We start from the raw sequence: 20,927 nt of genomic DNA on the forward strand, positions 1-20,927 counted from the left end.
ACTTAAACGGTTAGGATTTGTGCAGATTACTTGGAGTTAATTCCATGTGCATTTTGTAAAATTGATAGATCATCCATTACCCCATTAAGTTCTTTTGAGGAAGGAGGTAACATTATGACAATTACAGTACATAATTCTCGAAAAGGCAGCTATTATTGAGATAATAAAATCAAAGTTCAATCTGAATGTCCTAGGCATTATGATTTTGAGACAGGTCTCATTCTGTTGCCCAGGCTGGAGTGCAGTGGTGCAATCTCTGCTCACTGCAACCTCCACCTCCCGGGTTCAAGCAATTCTCATGCCTCAGCCTCCTGAGTAGCTGGGATTATAGGTGTGTGCCACCATGCCCAGCTAATTTTTGTATTTTTAATAGAGATGGGGTTCCGCTATGTTGGCCAGGCTGGCTGGGCATTACTTTTCCAAAATAAAACAGAAGACATGATTCTGGATATTATAGAATTCTTCCTAAATCAAAGTAAACTAGGCCTCATAGAAGAGGGAAAGAGGTACAGAAAGGTTAGGTGACAGGATGCTGAAATTTTCTTAAACTCACGGAAGCTAATCCAGGTTCCCCTCCCTGTCCCATAAACAACTTTTCTGCCAAATATTAGATATAATGCTACAAACCACGCACAGTTAAGTATCGTCATTTATTTATCTCTAACAAAAGATAAAATACAAAACAGACACAACAATGTCAGCCTTTATGTTGAGCCACCCTGTTTGGATAGGAAAATAAAATTTTTTTTGCATTTTGAAGTAAATAAAATTAAATCTATTTGCATTGTTAATTTCATACCAATCTAAAGCTAGACACTATGTATATCCAAAGTACTTGACAATTTGACTCAGTTACTCTCACACCACCCTTTCTGAGATGCAGTATCCTATAGGTGGTTTTTGGTAGTTTAGAAAAGCCAGTGAGCTGTTAAAAGTTGATATACTGAAGTCGGAGGTTTTGTTAGGCTGTTTTCACTGATTCCACTCTGTCAGTACTATCTTCACAGTGTTCTGAGTAGAGGCTTCAGGATCATGGCAATCTATTACTAATATCCCTACAAGCTATCCTTGTAATTCTTTCAAGAAGCCAACTTCAGGTTTTGGTTTTTTGCAAATTTTACAAACAAAGTAACAGCTGCTGGCTATAAATATTAGGATATTCTACAATTTAAAAAATCTAATATTCATGATTGTTACATGAGGGCAATCACAATGAAAACAAATAGTATCGTAAACCATATCCTCTATGATAAAGGAAAGGATTTCTACATCTAAAGGCTTATGTCCAGAATGGTAAAGACCTACTACTGATCAGTCAATATTGACCCAATGATGAGAAAATAGTTGTTTTCCATTCAAAGACTAACACATTTAGTCTACTCCAGAGGCCAAGGAGAGAGAATCGCTTGAGCCCAAGACTGCAGGGCGTTATGACTGCATCTGTGAAAAGCCACTGCTCTCTAGACTGGGCAACATAGCAAGATCCTGTCTCTTAAAGAAAACAAAACATAAAAATAAATGTAGTCATACAGTTGCTAGTAATTATTTTAAAAAAACAAAGCCCCGTTTTTTTCTCAAAACCAAGGTATGCTAAGACTAAATATAGGGCCACAAAAACCGAAGCAATAAAGTTTGAAGGTTAATAAATGTAGAGAGAGACATTCTTAATAGGTAGAGAGCCAAGGCTTCTTTACACATGACTCACATAAAACTGGAAATAAAATCTTAATCCAATTTTAAATTCTGTTCCCAAAAGCATACTTCATGTGCCTCTTCTTTTTCTTTTTTGCTTCTTCAGTATGGAAAGGAGTGAACTTACTGTGAGGCACCTGAAATATTTATTAAAGTCAGGCAGCAAGAAGAATAAACAAGGATTTTTGTATCTACAATCATCAATAAGAAGCTGAAAAGAATGTATCAGCTGCATCTATCTTGGATGGTCATGTGACTAGTTACTACTGTCCAAGGAAAGAGGCCATGGGGTCATCTGGCCTCTGACGTTTCATTCTATATGCCTCCATTTCCTCTTCAGTAGGTTCCCGAGTTTCATATATGCTATTGTAAGGCCGCTTCCTCTCATCAATCTGCATGGTCTCCTTGACATGAAGAAGGCGGGCCTCCTCTGCATTCAGTGCCTATAGAGAGAGGAATAAAATGCGTATCACAGCTCTACATCAGATCTCTTTTCTTCAAAAGTGGCAGAGTACCAACGGACCCCACTGAATATGAACTGCTCTATCAGAAACGCAGATTGCCTGAAAGAGCTTTGGAGTCAGCCCTTCTACTGTCAAGCTACAACTAATCACTATTTGGCTTATATGATATTTTTATAGAGCACAAAACATTCTATAACATTTCAAATCAATGTTGAAGAAATTTTATTTAATAACAAAAATTAAATGAGGTTCACTTTACTGATACAAGCTTGCAAATGATGCTTCTGGTAAAGACTATAATTCTGACTTTTCTCAAGGACTTGCTGAAACTTACAAATTATAGAGCTAGAAGGCAATTCTTTCTGGTCAACATGGCAATAACTCTAAAATGCTTTATAACGCACATTTCTTCTGTCCATTAGTCATGATTACTAAATACTCCAAGAAGAAGGCAATACCTACACCCCACAATACCTCCATTAATATAACTTGAGCAAATCACTCAGACTCTAGGCTTGTTTCATCATTTTAAAAATGCATTTGGAGACAGGACTAGATCATAGGCCATTACAAATAAAGGCCTTTACAAATAATACTGGCCAGGAGCGGTGGCTCAAGCCTGCAATCCCAGCACTTTGGGAGGATGAGGTGGGCGGTTCACCTGAGCTCAGAAGTTTGAGACCACACTGGGCAACATGGTGAAATCCTGGCTCTATAAAACAATACAGAAATTAGCTGGGCATGGTGGCATGTGCCTGTAATCCCAGCTACTTGGGACACTGAGGCAGGAGAATTGCTTGAGCCTACGAGACAGAGGTTGCAGTGAGATAAGATCGCGCCATTGCACTCCAGCCTGGGCAACAGAGCAAGACCCTGTCTCAAAAAAATAAAAACAACCCCCAATACAAAGAATACTGTTACTTATCACTTTCACTATTTAGACTTCACAAATTACCTTTTTCAATTTTTCATGCTTCTTTTCTTCATCATCACTATCTGAACTGCTCTTTCGATGCTTCTTCTTTTCTTTTCTTCTTCTTCTTTTCCTCTTTCAGTTTTTCTTGATGCAGCTGGAAGGGAGGATTGAAATGCAGTGTTATTAATGTGAAAACAAAGCTCGGGTGCACTACTTGGGAGGCTGTGGCATGAGAATCACTTGAACCCAGGAGGCGGAGGCTGCAGTGGACCCAGATCGTGTACTGCACTTGAGCCTGGGCGACAGAATGAGATTGTCTCAAAAGAAACAAAACAAAACAAAACAACTCAGGTGCAGGTTTTAAAGCCCTCCCTCCAGGACTTAAAAATTCAGGACAAATGATTATCAACTTACCTCCATGAGAGTTTGAGGTTTTTTCACAGATTCGTCCCCAGTTACATCATTTATAATACATTCCTCAGAGTTCTGTGGAAAAATACATGTGATTTGAGTTGAGTGTCATAGTTACTAATCATCTAAGAAAAAGTTAAAATTTGAAACACGAGACAGTATGTTTCAGTTTGACTTAGGAGCTTCGGTTGTTTTACACCTTTAAGAACCAAAGACAATTACTTACAACAATCTCCTTCCCAGCTTCTCCAGTACAATAGGAATACTTGAAAAAAGAGTGACAGCATTTGTATCCCCATCGGCCTTCTTTCCAGTACGATCCCCAGATATGCTGCAGAGAGAGAAATTACTTAAAAAGAAAGCTGAAATTAGAAACTTCTATATACTGTTGATAGGAGTATAAAATAATACAGCCCTTTAAAGGTAATTTGGGAGAGAAATTATGGGAATTCAAGGCTGGCTAACAGGGACAAGGTAGTCTGACCTGAAGTGTGAGAGGCAGGCACTATAGTTACAAAGCTCTTAAATTCTATTCCCAAAAGCCTATAAAAAAATTCAGTGTATCTGACTTCTCTTGAAAAATGAAGGAGTGGGAAATTCTGGGCCTACATGACCACTTGGCAATAATCGGCTGTTGCTGAACAGTGGATGCCCCGTTAGATAGGGCTTATGTTCTCCAGTTTGTACAATTTGCCTGGCTCACTTTGCTCATGTATGATCACTGGCCTGGCTACTATAGGGAATTAGGTTTTTGACCCTCAACTAAGAGAGACAATTGTAGTTTGGTTACTTCAAGAGAACAGCAAAGGACAATACATGCTTTATGATGTTTATGATGTAATGTGAATATACTACATTACTTATTAAATATTCTTGTCAAAATATTTAACTTATATCCAATCAAGCCATTAGACCTGAATTCCTATTTATAAAACATACAGGGATAGAGAAACAAGCTATATAACGCTACTAGGATCCAGTCAATACAGAATATGAGACAATTTACAAACTAACTGGCCTAATCTGTTAAATGGTCATCGTCATGAAAATGCAGAGATACATTCTAGAAAAGAGACATAATAACCAAATAATGATCAAAATAAATTTGAAATGAATTCTGACTAAAACAAAAAATAGATGTTAAAGGCATTTTTCTGTATATTTTGGAAAATGTGATTAATGACTAGATATTAGGTAATATTATAGAATTAATGCTAATTTTCTAAAGTGCAATAATGTCAATGTGGTTATATAGAAGAAAGTCTTTATTTTAAGGAGATATGTGATACAGTTCTTATGGATAAAATGTCATGATATATAATTTCCAAATGTTTCAGTCAAAAAAAGTATACATAAACTATGTGTGTATGTATGTGTATTTTACGTATCTATGTAAAACAATGTGCATATGCACACATACAACTAGACAAAGCATATAAGGCAATATGTTAAAAATTTCGGAATTTAGATGATGGGTATATAGATGAACATAGTATTCCTTCAAAACGTTTCTATTTTTGAAAAAATTCCCTGAAACAGAGTTAATTTTTTTTTTTTTAAAGCATAGAGGATAGAAGCGGTTAGCTAATAAAGTTGTAGTGGAAAAATGCAATACAGAGCAAAACTAACAAGGACACAAAATTGTTCCAGTTTAGCACATACTGTGTGATTGTGGATCTTCACATCCTCCTCATACTTAGAGCAGGCAACAGCCCGCTCCTGTCCTTTGATGACTGTCCCATGTCTTGAGTACTCCACATAGTCTTCAGTCTGGGCTAAAAGCAATTCAGCTGGAGGGGCATCCAAATGTTCTTGGCCACCATACTAAAAGGACATTGCACATTATTCAATACATTTTACAACCTCATTTGCATTTAAATTTCCAGGAAAATATTTTTTTTTCCTTATTCTATTTATTCATTATTTCTCTTTTCTCTGATGTTAACCAAAAAAATGGTAAAAAGATGTGAAGGGACCTGGTTAGAACCCTGAAACTGTCCACTAAGCCAGTGTTAACACCTGGGGTATAGTGGTTCCATGCCTTCCCTAACATTTATTCTGAATTTTATAAACAAATGAAAGACTTGTTTAATTTATATAAAAATGGGATTATAATATATTAATCTGAACATGATGTAGGAAAACATTTATTTCTAATCAGAAAGAAAGGGAACATTCTTTACTGGGTTTTGTTATAGAAAGCACAGTAGGAAAAAAAAAGCCATCATTTTTTTTTCTGAGACAAATAGAAGATGTCTCAGTTGCTATTCATCTGTTGAGTACAGTAAGTTACAAAATGGCCATAAATTCCTCTTATCCTTGTATGTATGCACTTTCGCCACAGGGCTTTGCTTTTCTTCCCATCAAGAGACGAAGTCTTTCTCTATCCCTTGAATATGGGCTTGGCCATATTACTAGGTTTCACCAATGGGAAGCTGGCAAATGTGATGCAAGCAAAGGCACTTATGTACCACAACGCACTTTTTGCTGCCACTCTCTAGAACTCTGAGAATGCCATTTTAAAAAGCTGCCCTACTAGAGGATGAGACCACATGGAGTGGAGATGAGCTGTCCCAGAAGAGGTCCCCTTAGGACAATTAGCCTGTTAACTGCTAAACACAAGAGTGAGGCCATCTTAGTTCATCACCTAACCTCAGCTGAGCAAGCCCAGACCAGGAGACTTGGCCAACTGTGAGCAATAATAAATGTTTATTTTAAGCTACTAAGATATGAGGTAGGTTGTTTTGCTGTAAAAGCTCATACAAAATTGTATAGCATCTGACTAAGACAAAGGAAGAAAAGGACTATTCTTCATGGATTATGAGGGGCTCTCTTTGCATTATTTTCCAAATGTAAAACGAATGCTTATTAACTAGTAACTTCTCTTTAACAGAAATTCTTCTTTAGCATTTTGGTCAAAATTACCTTTTCCAGGATGCTTTCTTTCTGCTGTTCTTTGAAATCTTCTTTTTTGACTTTGAAGGACTTATACAACAGCTCCAGCTTTGTAGGATCTGCCTGCAGATGTACTTCAGATCCTTTGTCATAGGCTTCCCACGCAAACACTGGAGTAATTCAAAACATCTTAATGAATTGGCAGCTACATTATTGTATGCTTCTTGAAAACAAGCTTAAAAAAAAAATCCCAAACTTCTTATGAGCTGATATAAAATGCCTTGACATGAGGAAACACTTACACTGTGTCTGAGCCATTGAAATGGTATCTCCTGTGTACCTAACAAAATTATCTCCAGCATAACTCACTCTGCAAATACAAATAAAGAAAATGTTTCAGAGATTGATTTAAGGAAAATTAATTCGTAAAACTGAATCTGAATTAAAATGAACACCATCTATGGTCAGGTCAGAAAACAATTAACTTTCCCTCATCTTGAAATCTGTACATTTAACTTGATACTTACTCATCTGGATTCTTTCCTGCATTGGCATAAGGATTCTCTCTCATTGCTCTAGTTTTTGGATCATAGTAGGCAGAATTTGGATCTAAATTCCTCAAATACTAGAAGAAAAAAATATTTAAAGAATAAATTAATGTTTACTCACAGCAAAAAGATGTCAGCAGACTAGTTGGAGGAGTTGAACACGATCAATTAAATAAATGTGTGTATACAATTCTGGGGTACAGGTGAAGAGAAAAAACAGAATGAAACCTTATCTTAGAATGACTCTATTATCCATATGCTACCCAGAGTCGATAAAATTTAGGCTGGAAAGACAAATATTTTTCAAATATGTATGTTAAGTTGATAAGACTTACTTTTGCAATATCTTCTCGAATCCTGAGATTCCGGACAGTAATTCGTCTTTTGGAGTCAAAATTCTGTCCAGGCATGTCAATATCATCTGCATATTTATCTTCATCCTCATCTTCACTATTATGATCTTTTCCTAAAAGGGGAGGGGAAGAAAAAAAAGTAAGAAGAAAAGAAAGCAGCATGTAATTCTTGTTTTTTTTTTCTTTTCCCTTTAACCAAACCCTTATTTACTTGTGTTCTTTAAAACTATTATTAGTGTTATTATTAGCCATCAGAAATTTAAAAATTTCACATGTACTAGAGGCAGCAAATATGTATTACCGTCTGAGAATTTGGTTCCTCTTCTCCCCACTGGTGCTTTGGAGAATTCTGTATCACGAAAGAAGAAAAGTAATTCATAATTTCATTCCACTTAATCCAATTAACACTTAAAATAGCTAAGATAATAAAACTTAATTCTAACTGAACAAACTCACATTTCTCAGTTGTAATGAGCACACAAATTCTGAATACAAGAGTGCCATTGTGAATTTTATTAGACTGTCTATAAAGCCAGCAAATTTCAAGAGAATTTTAATTAAGATTATAACTACAGAATGGTAACAGGAAGATTAAGATGACCAAAGTACCCAATAAATATTAATTTCTAAATGTGTTAGTCTTCAGACATACTGTTTTCATTAAACGTTACTAGTTTCCCAGTAAGTCCAAAAAGAAAATGTTACTAGGTTCATGTCTTCACAGCCAAAGTGAAGTTTGGGCAATGAAAAAAATCTACAAGTGACACAATATTGTAATTTAAGGAGGGGCCAAACTCCTTGTCACAAGGATACACTTTTCTTCACTACCAATTGGTCAGAATACTTTCTAACGCCACAGAATGTCTATAGTAACGTGGTCGGTATTTCATCATGTCCCTTCATAAAGGCTTCAAAGATTAAAAATACTTCAAAAGAAAAAAAGAATACATTACAGCATTAGTGAGGAGATATAGAAACACGTGTAGGTATATATAGTCTATAGATGTAAGCATAAATCTGCGTAGCTTTTCTGAATGATGGCTAAGTGATCATAAAAATTTTAGAAATATAAACTCACTGAAATACACTTCTAGAAGGTTATCCTAGTATCATGTCAATTATATAAAGATATATAAGAATGTGATGTGCAGTATTGTATATGTGCAATGATTTTTCAAAACATTGGGAAAAAATCAAATTAATAATAGATCACTGGTTATATAATTTACTGCATTCCATGGAACACTGAACAGCCATTAAAAGTGATTCTATCCAAGGGGCAGAAAAGTATGTATCATTTCCTAACTTTTTTGATTAAAAAAATGGAGGGGTGAGAAAGGTGGGATAAGAGTATATATTTGTATTTGTATTTATTCAAGAAACTCTGAAAAGAGCCATACACATACACAAAAGAGTTGGGGCGAGGGAAAGTTTAGTGTTAGGGTGGACAGAAACAGGGGTGGAGAGACTTCACTGTGCATTTTCTTAAACTGTTTTAATTTTTGAGCCATGTGAATTTATACAAAAATAAATGATGCTATAGGTCTATAAATATAGACAGAAAACACGTTCTCACTGTACTCTATGTTGTTAAATTAAAAAAGAAGGTAATAAATGAATATATAAAGATGGATTCATGTAAGAAACATTTTGTATTCTAGCACACATAAACAGGTATATGTGGACAAGAGAGACCTGGAAAGGCCTACTTCAAAATGTTCATAGTTAACACAGGGGATATTTTCTTTTAATATAATGTTCTAATTTTTTTCACTTAAGTGTTACTTTCAAAATCAGAAATATAAATATTTCGTGAAAAATAATTTTTTTGAGTTCCCACTATTTGCTAGTTCAACAAAGGACATTTACATACATTTCTATAGTGACAGCTAAATACCTAAATCTACTATATGTGGTTCATCTTAATATCCAAGCATCCAAGTGGGCAAAAATCATTAGCCCCTTGCATACATTAAGTATCCTTACTGGGGAAATAAATTACACCACGTTTACAACAAATAACAGAGAATATATTAGAACAAAAGAAACAGGCCCTTTTTCTTTTCCCAAAGTTAGTAATACATAAAAATAATCACAACAATAATAGCTACTAATTACCCAGTGTTTACTATGTGATATGTATATAAACTTCCTGGGGGTAGGTGTTGTCATTTCTATTTCAGACATACTAAACTGCAGCTCAGAGAGACAAATTCACTTTTCTAAGAGCATGTATCTCTCATGGAACAGAGACAGATTTTGTTTTCATTTTATTGATTGATTGATTGATTGACTGAGATGGAGTCTCGCTCTGTTGTCCAAGCTAGAGTTCAGTGGTGTGAACTTGGCTCACTGCAACTTCTGCCTCCTGGGTTCAAGCGATTCTCCCGAGCAGCTGGGACTATAGGCGCTCGCCATCACACCCAGCTAATTTTTGTATTTTTAGTAGAGATGGGGTTTCACTATGTTAGCCAGGCTAGTCCCAAACTCCAATCCACCCGCCTCGGCCTCCCAAAATGCTGGAATTACAGGTGTGAGCCATCGCACCTGGCCAGAAATGGATTTTAAACACCTATCTGGTAACTTAACGCTGTTAACTTGCCTGATAGATTACGCTCACTTAGTAATTATTTCGAGTTCTGCTTGCTTTGTTACTTATACATGGTTTAGAGTCCCTTTTAGAAATTTAAACTAAAAAACTATAAATGTTTACTATTTATTTGTGCCTAGATTTGTTAAAAAGAAACTTGACAACTCTAATATGCATAATATATTTACTCTATTAAGTTGACAAGGATTTTAAAAAAAGAAAAAAAAACTGACTGCAACAGACCTTTCATTCATACAAAAAAATGTTTTGCCCAGTTATGTAACTAATACATATTCATTGTGGAAAATGCAGAAAATACTAAAGAAAAGGATACAAAGAAAATTCATAAATTCTACATTAAATAAAACTAGTGTTCTGGTCTTTCTTTCAGTGTGATAATATTATACTATCTTTTCACGTATCATTCAAATACAAGTGTTAACCAGTGTTGTTAACGAAGTCTTGAGAAATGCCATTTTTTTTTTCTTTTTTTTTTTGAGACGGAGTCTGAGACGGAGTCCTTGCCTCTGCCGCCCAGGCTGGAGGCAGAGGGGGGGGGGTGGTGGGGTGGGGGGGGGGGGGGGGGGGGGGTGGGGGGGGGGTGGGGGTGGGTGGGGGGGGGTGGGGGGGGGTGGGGGGGGGGGGGGGGGCCAGATCTCAGCGCACTGCACGGCTTCGCCTCCCGTTCACGCATTCCTGCCTCACCCTGCCTAGTAGCGGGACTAACAGGCGCCCGCCACGTCCCCGGCAGATTTTTGTATTTTAATAGACGGGTTTCACCATGTTACAGGATGGTCCAGACTCCTGACCTCGTATCCCGCCCGTCTCGGCTCCCAAAGTGGGATTACAGCGGAGCCACTGCGCCCGCCCGAGAAATGCCATTTTTAAGAACTAAGCAGCATTATACCATGCCAATCACTTTAACCAACTTCCCTATCCGACATTGTAAGCGCATTCAATTTCCTACTAGTAAAAAAGCTGTACCATCTTATGCATAATGAGTTTCGAACTCCGAGAAAATCTTTAGATGAGAGGCTAATAATTTAACTGAAAAAGTAAGTACGCTGTGTGGCCAAATATAAAAGGGCGGTACGTTCCCAAATGGACCAATCAATTTATATTACTATAACTGTAACAAAGTATCAGTTTATTTTCCCCCCCAAGACATTCTCCTTCTCTCTAACTGAAGGCTATAAAATGAATTGTCAATGCATTTCTTTAAAAGAAATGAAACTTTTTTTTTGATCATTTTCATTACTTACAGCCTGTTCCACTAATTTTCCTGAGGCTAATTCCTCTTGGAGTTTCTGGGCTTTCAATGTTCGTTTTGCCTTTAAAGGAAAAAAAAAAAAAGAAAGAAAGAAAGAAAAGGAACATTTAAATTTTACTTACAACATTCAATTCGCCACCTACGTTTTTATATATTTAAAATGAATAACTTTAAATTAATTCATTTCAGAAAAGGTCACTGAACACACCTATCTCTTTGGGATTCCTTGTAGCCCTAGACTTATTACTCTATAAAGAGCAGGAGTTACACAATGTTTGAACCAGGCAATAATGTAAACTGAGACAAATGGCATCAGTAGTAAATTGCAGGGAGCAAGCCCTGACAAAAACAAGCAGCTGCCACATAACTCTAGATGACTGACTCTTACCAGGCAGGCGTGGGGTTACCACATATTACAATGTTCAAGAAAAGATGAAATCCAGATTTTTATATGAAATCTTACAATTTTAAAATGATACCTCTAATAAAAAAAAAAGGCAGTGCGACTATGACTTCAAAGGACTAAAGGTGAAGAGGTCAAATCATAACAGTAAAAACTAAAGTTGGGTTAAAATAAAATAAAATTTCCTGAAACAAATTATCCATTCCCTTTCTACTACTCCCAAATGCTATGTGAGGCACCATAAAATAGGTTCATGGGCAAGCTATAGCTTGGGGCCATACATTTCTAATCTCACAAAACTAAAAGCTTTGGACACGAATCTGTTCTCATGCTTCCAGTATCTTTTGCTACCTAAGACAGGGAGTAAAGGACAATATAAGAATCAAGAAGAAACTGCTGGCAAATATGGCTAGCACATTATTTCCTCTATTCAATATTACAATTATAAATGTAGCCTACACAGTAGTACTAATACTAATATAAAATGCTACCATTTTAAAGTGCTTCAAGATTTGAAAAGTAGAGCTGCTAGAGATACAGCAATAGGACGATTCTTTAAAAAACCCAGGAAAGCAGGGAATTTTGCTCACCAGATCAACTTTGGCATACTCTTCAACAATTTTCATGTGTTCTTCTGGATTGTAGCCATTCCATCGATCCCTCTTCCCATCATAGTCAAACATCAATTGAGGCTGGACATGTTCATCTGGAGCTATATTAGTACCTGTAAATTTGGCTCCAACTCGCCTAGGTCTCTAAAAACAGAGTAAGATTTAATCTTTTCCTAAGTGCTTATGACCCAAAGGAAGACTTTATACAACTTTTACAGAGAGGGCACTTTATGAGCTATTCAATTATCAGTTAGTCTTACAGCAATTCCACTCAAACTAATTTTATTTAACTTGTACCTAAACATAGGTGATTTCAGAAAAGAGAAGCAAGCTCTCTGACAACGAAAAGACTGACAATGGTTTTCAAAATTCTCAAAGGTGAACTTACCTCAAAGCAGTCTTTCTTTTTGTGTGTCATGGCCCCACAATTTTCACATGCTCCTTTGCGGTATTTAGTAATTATGGAATTCTATAAATATAAAAAAAAAAAAAAAACAAAGAAAATGTCTTAACTACATAAGTTAGACATAACTTTGGCTCTCATTACGATTTTGTCTAGTGAAATGATTTCTTTGTTAAAAGGAAAACGAGTTAGTCTCCACACATTTACAAATGTGAAAGTTTAAGGACTTCAGGAGTATAAAATTTATATAAGAAATACAAATGTAAAATAGTAAGGCACTGTGAATTCCAGTACCAGATAAAGGGTTTTATTATGTTTCTGCTTTAAATAGTATTGCATTGAAACTTCTTACGTTAAGTTCTTAAACTCTCCATATCCATGAAGAGGTACACAGGTAGTCTACATACCTCTTTAACACCCCTCTTGTACCATTCTCCAGATGAGCTGAACTGCTTTTGTTTCTCTGGTTGTGGTCTCTGGTGTTTTAAAGTAGGTCTTTTTGAAGGATCAATATACCATGGCACTGAAGAAATATACTGAGGAATATGGGGGTTGATGTCTCTGTAATAAAAGTTAAAAAAAAAATTTAAGAATAAAGTTGGAAAATAATCAGTATTACAATTACAAAGGTAGCTTACACAAAATCTAAGAATAGAAACATTGCAGTGGTAGGGGGAAGAGAATATGGTTGCTATCACTATACTATAATAAAGAATAATTTAAAATAAAGAAGTAATTTATTTTAGAGTGAAAATATTTCCAACTAAGAAACTAAGAATAGTGATGTAACTGAAGGGAGAGAAGGGAGGAAGGAAAATAGAGATGTGTGTTAGTAATCTAAATCTATCACAAGAAGTTTTGGTTCAAATAATGTCTATAGTCAATTAATTAAAATAATTGTGTAGGTATTATTATCTAGAGATGTGAAGGTAACAACCAGAAAAACTCAAAATAGAAAGATTTAACAGCAGTCACTCCTGTATAGCAGGCCGGAGTGGGAAAGGTGAAAAAACACTGTTGCTATCCATTATAAGCCCTTCAACATAATTTCATTATTAAACCATATGCATATGAGTTTGATAAAATAAATAATAAAAGACATAAATAATGAAGATAGGTGCCTCTCAAATAAAAGGATGAAAAATTAATAAACTAAGTAGCCAAGAATTTGAATTTTGAATGAATGGATCATACAAAAATTAAGTACTTACTTTCCTTCTTCATCAACTTCTGCAGGAGCATTGCCCAATTTTCGCTGTTCTTCTAGCTCCTTCTTCTTTCTCCAGTCCTCTCTGGTCATCTTCTTTGGTTCCTCCAAACTCATTTCTTTTGACCCCGATAGGGGTGCAGCATTAACTGCATCTACAACCGTGGCTGACATGGTTATCTGGCCTCCTCTAAGAAAAGAAGTCAAATTTACAGTAAAAAGTAGGCCTTCATTAGTTCACTCAAACTACCAAAAAGACATCCTAATAATATATACTGCTTCATATGTTTTCTCCCCCCATAGTATGTGTAAGGAAGGGTCTCCTTCCCCTCCTCAAGGTCTCTATATACTGTTAGCAGTTTCTCCCTCAACTCCAATTTACAAATGGAGAGAGACACACATGTGTATTTAAAACTTCACAGGACTCTTTTTCTCATACATATCCTGAATCCCTCTTTCTGTGTATGTGTCTCAAACTTTTCTAACACAGTAACTCTTAATGAAAGAGGGTCCTATCTCTGTACTCCTTTAAGAATGAACATCTCAAGAGTTATCTATAATCACTGTCTCCACTTCCTCACCTTCTACTTTCATCCTTACTCACTCTAACTTAGCCCTCCACTCCCTATCATTCTAAAGAAAAGAGTTACATTAAGTCATCAAGGACCATTGTGCTAAATCCAATGGACATTTTTCAGCTCTGTTCATTCCCTTTTTATATACTATTTATTGACTTCCCTGACACTACATTCTCTTGGTTTTTCTTTTTTTTTGGAGATGGTGTCTCGCTCTGTCACCCAGGCTGGAGTGCAGTGGCACGATCTCGGCTCACTGCAACCTCCGCCTCCCAGGTTCAAGCGATTCTCCTGCCTCACGCTCCTGCGTAGCTCGATTACGGGTGCCTGCCACCATGCCTGGCTAATTTTTTTTTGCATTTTTTGTAGTGACGGGATTTTACTACATTGGCCAGGCTGCTCTCAAACTCCTGACCTCAGGCAATCTGCCCACCTCGGCCTCCCAAAGTGCTGGGATTACAGGTGTGAGTCACCGTGCCCGGCTCTCTTGGTTTTTCTTGTACCTCTGTTGTCATCAAATTTTGCCCAGTTATTTAATGTTGGATTCCTCAAGGCTCAGCCAGCACCTTTTAAACCAGTCTAAACTCCCACTAATGGATAAGCTCATTTACTTCCAAGGCTTCCATGGTCACAATACAACACTGCTGGCTCTCCAGCTTATTTTTCTATAAAATAAAAAATAATAAAGGAACAATTTATTTTTCTACTCAAGACTTTTCATCTGAGCTTCAGATACATATATCCAATTGCTTACTTGACATCTCCACTTAAGAGATCAGAGGCATTTAAACTCAATACGTCTTAATTCAATCTCATGATCTTCCCTCTGAAATCTAATCTCCTACTGTTCCCTATCTTTTTTTTTTGAGATGGAGTCTCGCTCTGTTGCTGAGGCTGGAGTGCAGTGGCGTGATCCTGGCTCACTGCAACCTCCGCTTCCCGGGTTCAAGCGATTCTCCTGCCTCAGCCTCCCAAGTAGCTGGGATTACAGGCACGCCCACCACCACGCCTGGCTAATTTTTTGTATTTTTTTTTTTTTTTTTTTTTAGTAGAGACGGGGTTCCACCCTGTTAGCCAGGATGGTCTCGATCTCCTGACCTCGTGATCCACCCGCCTTGTCTTTCCAAAGTGCTGGGATAACAGGCGTGAGCCACCACGCCTGGCCCCATTGTTCCCTATCTTAATGAAAGACAACACCATCCGTCCCTTTACATTAAGTGCTTCAGCTTATCCCTACATCTATGTCATCACTAAGACCCATTATTTTCACCTTTTGAATATCATTCAAATGCATCTACTTCTTTCCATTCTTACTGCTACCACCCTAGTGTAAGTTATTACTTTTTCCTATTTACTGGTCTCCTCTGATTCCCTCCAATCAATTCTCCACATCGCAGCGTTATTTTTTCAAAACACAAATCTGATCATATCATGTCTGACATGGTTTGGCTCTGTGTCCCCAGCCAAATCTCATCTTGAATTGTACTCCTGTAATTCCCAAGTGTTGTGGGAGGGACCCTGTGAGAGATAACTGAATCAAGGCGGCAGTTTCTCCCATACTGTTCTGGTAGTGAATAAGTTTCATGAGATCTCATGGTTTGATAAAGGGAAACCCGTCTTGCTTGGCTCTCATTCTCTATTGTCGCCGCCATGTGAGAGGTGCCTTTCACCATGATTGTGAGGCCTCCCCAGCCACGCGGAACTGTAAGTCCAACAACCTTCTTTCTTTTGTAAATTGCCGGGTCTGGGGTATGTCTTCATTGGCAATGTAAAAGCGGACTAATACAATGTCCTACTGCCCAAGCTTAAAATCCTCCAATGCAGTACCGTCCAAAAATTCAATACAGCACCATCTAAGAGAAATACAATGCTAGTCCCATATGTAATTTTATGTTTTCCGGTAGTCACATTAAAAAAGTAAAAATAAACAGGTAAAATTACTTTTACAAGATTTGTATTGTATCCAACATATTATAATTGCAAATTTGAATTAGAAAAAACAACTCTGTCTTTAAAAGTTGATATGGGTTTTACACTTATTTAAACTAGTCACATTTCCAGTCTCAATAACCACAAGTGGCTAATAACTAGCATAATGAATAGTGACAGCTGGGCGCGATGGTTCACACCTATAATCCCAGCGCTTTGGGAGGCCGAGGCGGGCGGATCACCTGAGGTAAGGAGTTTGAGACCAGGATGGCCAACCTGGCGAAACCTCGTCTCTACTAAAAATACAAAAATCAGCCGGGCGTGGTGGTGTGCACCTGTAATCCTAGCTACTCGGGAGGCTGAGACAGGAGAATCATCTGAACCTAGGAGGTGGAGGTTGCAGTGAGCTGGTGTTGCATCACTGCACTCCAGCCTGGGCGACAGAGCTAGACTACGTCTCAGAGAAAAGTGACGCTCCAAAGGATTTTATCATTCATACTCTAAAAACTGACATCTTTTTAACACACCTACATGGTCCACCATGGTCTGGCATCTGCTTACCTTCCAGCCTCACCATTACAACTATCCCCGCATCCTTCTCTACTAACTACATAGACCTTCTTGTAGTTCCTCTAACACACCGTGCTCCCTGTAGACACCGGGCCTTTACACAAACCCCTTCCCAGTGGAAAGTGCTCAATGCCTGGGGGTCTACGATGCTTCTCAAAAGTGTTCTCTTCTCCTGTGTCTGACCTATAGAAAACCTCCCCCATATATTTGTGTAACGTATAAACTGAAGGCCTAAATATACTGCGAAGAGAAGCAGAACAAAGGTAAATTTAACAATCTTCATTAAAACAGCTACCATTTCTTGAGCCTACCGTGTATCACCTCATCTAATCTTCACAATAAGCCCAGTAGATAGGTCTGATGAACCCCATTTTACAGGGAAGAAACAGGTTCTGAGAGGTAAGATCCTCAGCCAAGAACACATTGTACAAGGACTTCAAACACAAGTCTGACTCCAGAGTCAGTTCTCTAAAAACAGCATGTTATACTCTGTCCATAGAACTTTGGCTTCTGGGCCTGAAATATTAAAAACTAAAACTGAATGAAGTATTATAGTCACCAAGTTGTACTCACTCGTTTCCGTCGCTGTGGAGGGGCCTATTTTCTTCAACTAAAAACAGTAATAGCTCCCACTTACTGAGGGCTTACCGTAAGACAGTGTTTAATGCTTTACTTACATAGATGTTTTCATTTATATCCGCATGATATCCCACTTAAGTCAGATCATCTCGACTTAACAGGAAAAACTGAAGCTTAAGTAAATTTTCTGGCGAGGAAATACAGTCTATCAATTTGGGTACTGGAAGCAGCTTTCCCCGCTCGCAGTCCGGGGATCGCTCAAGGTCTTCAAGGCCACCGCCACAAAGGTGACACTCTCATAGTTATCCCGACTGTTTCCCTGAAGACGCAGGCCTGGTCTGGCTGGGCACGAGTGCCATCAACGGGTCTCAGGACAGTGGCTTCCTTTTCGGTCCCCCGTCCTCGCTCCCTCCTCAACAACTGAGGGCTCATTACCCCCGTGAGGACATATCCAATAATTAGGAGCCTTCGACCCATTTTCTCAGGTTCCCCAATTCCCCTTCGCCCGAAAGTTCTAAAAATATTTTCTTACCCAGTCCCGCCGCAGGTGGTCCCAAGTCCATCCGAGAGAAGCCAAGCCTATCTTGTAATGTTTACTTCCGGCTTCTCGCCTCATTCCGGCGGCCAGTGCGGTAACTTCCGGACAATCGGCACATGCGCACTAATTTCCTGGCGGGACTGGGGGCGGATCCTCTTGAGCCGTGGGAATCGCGAGAACTGTAGCTGTGCGTATCGCGCTATTTACCCGGCTTGTGGAGAGATTCAAGTTGGGCGGGTTCTTTTTGGCTTCTATGTAGGAACTTTGTTTTAGAATCGGAGAATTTTAGGAAGTTTTTTTTTTTATTAAAAAAAAGCCAAAACAGACAAGAGCTTAAGCCTCACCAGGGGGTTGTGAAATGAATGCAGAATTTGGTGATGTATCAGCTAAAAAAAAAAAAAAAAAAAAAAGCAGTTAAACTTGGCAGCAATTAGTAGCCAGGCTGTGTTAACATGCTGGGGATCTGGTGAACACAGTGTCTTCCCTCAAATTTACATCAGAGTGCGAAAGACACCGGAACAACTATTCAGATAATTTAGCAGCTGTAAAAGTTCCTATGAAAGGAATACCAGGTGCTGTGAGAACATAAGGCACGTTATCATTAGGAAAAAACACGACGATTTCCATTTTGGAGAAACATTAGTATCTATGCTATCCCATCTCTTCTTTAAAAGTATACATGTGAAATAAAATACTGGAAAATAAACTAATTTTCGTGGTAGAATTTCTTGTGATTTTTTTTTTCTTTGTGCTTTCTATTCTGGTTGTTCTCTCCCTGCCCCCCATAACGTGTATCCATCCTTTTTGAATGTAAAAGTTAAAATAGCTACCATTCCCGCCTCCATAAAATAGCCCAACATAATAGAATCTGTTTTTTTCGTATTAAGAATTTGCAATACCTGGAGTTCAGGAGCATAAATATTAATTTTGCTTTTACAGGGCAGTAGATGAAGAAACAGAGACTAGCGTGAAAGTGAGTAGAGTCTATGAATCACTCAGGCTTTGTTTTTTTCCACTTAAAAACATTCCTGAAATTTGCTTAGGAGTGTTAAGGCCTAATTAGCCAAAACCACCAGGAGAGCACATCTCGAAGAGGAATCAGAAAGCCCAGGACAAGAGAGTTGAATCTTTTCTAAGACTTGAGGTCCCTCTGCAGGGTTCTGAGGAAGGTCTAGGAAAGCTGGGATTGGTTCTGGATGGGTTGCTGTTTGTAAAGCAGGATTAGGAGAAACTGATTAGGGACTAAGTGCTGTTATGAGTGAGGGTGGTTTAGCAATTGAGTATTTCCAGTAATAGTAATAGCAAAGCTGGTCTGAGGGCATCATTAGTAAGAAAACAGTGGTGGTTTTCAAAGAGAACCACCAAAGAGAGGGTGGTTATGGTTTACAGCTGATGCATGACCTTGGGAGAAACAATGCTTTCTGTTGGTGAAACAAAGAAGACATCCTAAGGAGATAAACTTTGCACCCCAAAACCTCTGTAGATAGAGAATCCCCACTTGGAAGCTATAGGTGTTGTAAAGATTTAGTCTCAAAAATTAACACTTTGAATGCTGATAATATAATATGATGATGTAAAATTTAGGAGATACAGGAGGAAATAAGGGGTGGGGATAAAGGAAAGAGAGCAGTGAAGGGACAATAAAGGTATGCATATTTTTCTGTCTTTCCTCTTTTCTTCACCTTAAGTTAGGCTCTTTTCTTCTTGATACCTAGTATAAAGTCCACCATTTAATAGGTATTCAATAAATATTTGTGAATGAATGAATCATTCAATCAATATTGGTCCTGAAATGCCAGGGAAGAAGAGATGATGAACTGGCATATATTGAGAACCATGTCTATGTCAGGTATAGTGTTAAGCCTTTTGTGAAAGAGTAATATGGAATCAACTCCTCTCTCTCAGCTAATCTGCAGGTATAAAATGTATATATGGTGACCTGTGGGAAGCGGAGCTTGAATGACACAGGTCAGCCTTATCTTTTGAATGTATACCTTTATCTTGTGGTTGCTCAATGTATTCCATTTTACTATAGAAACAGGAAAAGGTCGTCAACTTTTTCAAGCAAAATTTCTTTTCATATCTGGGAAACTGGAATTCCTTTTTTATATCTTTATTATCTCTCTGACGTTCTCTTGCACCCTGGCCAAGCCCTTCCAGACAGCTTTGGTTAGTATATTATTGAGATGTTAGAGGTTTAAAATAAATCAGTATTAAATGATAGGATTTTAAGGGAAGACTAAATTATGTATTCATTAGATTCATAATTTTGTTCCTAAAACAGATTCGTGATGGTATAACAGAAACAGCATCTTAGCCTGAAGTGTTGAGGATAATCCTAAGATTAGGGAATGATTAGTTTGTTCTTAATCATGAGCATAAGAGAATGACTCAAACGCTGCTGTTTGACCTATCTGTACTTACATTTCTTCTTAATTTTAAATTTTCTCTCCTAGTATTCTTTAGACCCAACATTGGTTGTTTCGACCATTTCTACAATATTTCTATTTATTTTCCATCCTATCTACGGTGCCATTTAAAAAATATATCTTAAAGCAATAAAACATTGTTATTGAGTCAGTACCAAAGTCCATGCAGCTTAATAATATGGAGAGCAAAAAAAAAGCCTCTCAATTTTTTTTTAATATTACACGACCCTAGATTTTTTTTTCCCAGAAAACGTGCCACAAAGTTTGCAAGAAAGAGCTTTTGGGGCGGAGTCCTGGCTGCTTAGGTCCCTTCCATTGGTTCGGCTTGATACCACGCCCCCGGCCCTGCCTCTTGAGTGGAAGAGCCAATTGGGCCGCGAGTTGTGGTTTAAACCGGGAGTGCGCCGCGTCCGTTCACCGCCGCCTTAGATGAATGTGGCTGTTGGAAGCTGCGTGAGTGAACGGGAGGGTCGCGGCTGGTTAGGTGAGTCTGGTCGGGTGGGGAAGGAGGCGGGCTGGGGCTGGGGCTGGGGCTGAAGCTGGG

At 38.0% G+C, this 20,927-nt stretch overlaps 2 protein-coding genes across 2 annotated transcripts in view; one reads left to right on the forward strand and one right to left on the reverse strand.

Annotated features, from left to right (window-relative positions):
- Window positions 1-631: 631 nt before the first annotated feature.
- SLU7 (spliceosome associated SLU7) lies at window positions 632-18,072 on the reverse strand. Its single transcript, XM_017885698.1, is given in 17 exon segments — window positions 632-2,135; window positions 3,112-3,181; window positions 3,183-3,226; window positions 3,487-3,558; window positions 3,710-3,814; window positions 5,146-5,307; window positions 6,409-6,548; window positions 6,681-6,748; window positions 6,906-7,003; window positions 7,262-7,392; window positions 7,581-7,628; window positions 11,128-11,200; window positions 12,133-12,297; window positions 12,542-12,622; window positions 12,964-13,117; window positions 13,768-13,953; window positions 18,014-18,072. Coding segments are annotated over 17 exon segments (1,836 nt in total). The 3' UTR covers window positions 632-1,955.
- Window positions 18,073-20,733: 2,661 nt separating this feature from the next.
- Window positions 20,734-20,927, forward strand: part of PTTG1 (PTTG1 regulator of sister chromatid separation, securin) — a 6,805-nt gene continuing 6,611 nt past the window's right edge. The window contains exon 1 of the mRNA XM_017885699.1: window positions 20,734-20,867. The gene's annotated coding sequence lies outside the window, so the exon portion shown is untranslated. The remainder of the gene's footprint in view (window positions 20,868-20,927) is intronic.

This window comes from Rhinopithecus bieti, unplaced genomic scaffold (assembly GCF_001698545.2).
Source record: "Rhinopithecus bieti isolate Rb0 unplaced genomic scaffold, ASM169854v2 scaffold_15146, whole genome shotgun sequence".
NCBI lineage: Eukaryota > Metazoa > Chordata > Mammalia > Primates > Cercopithecidae > Rhinopithecus > Rhinopithecus bieti.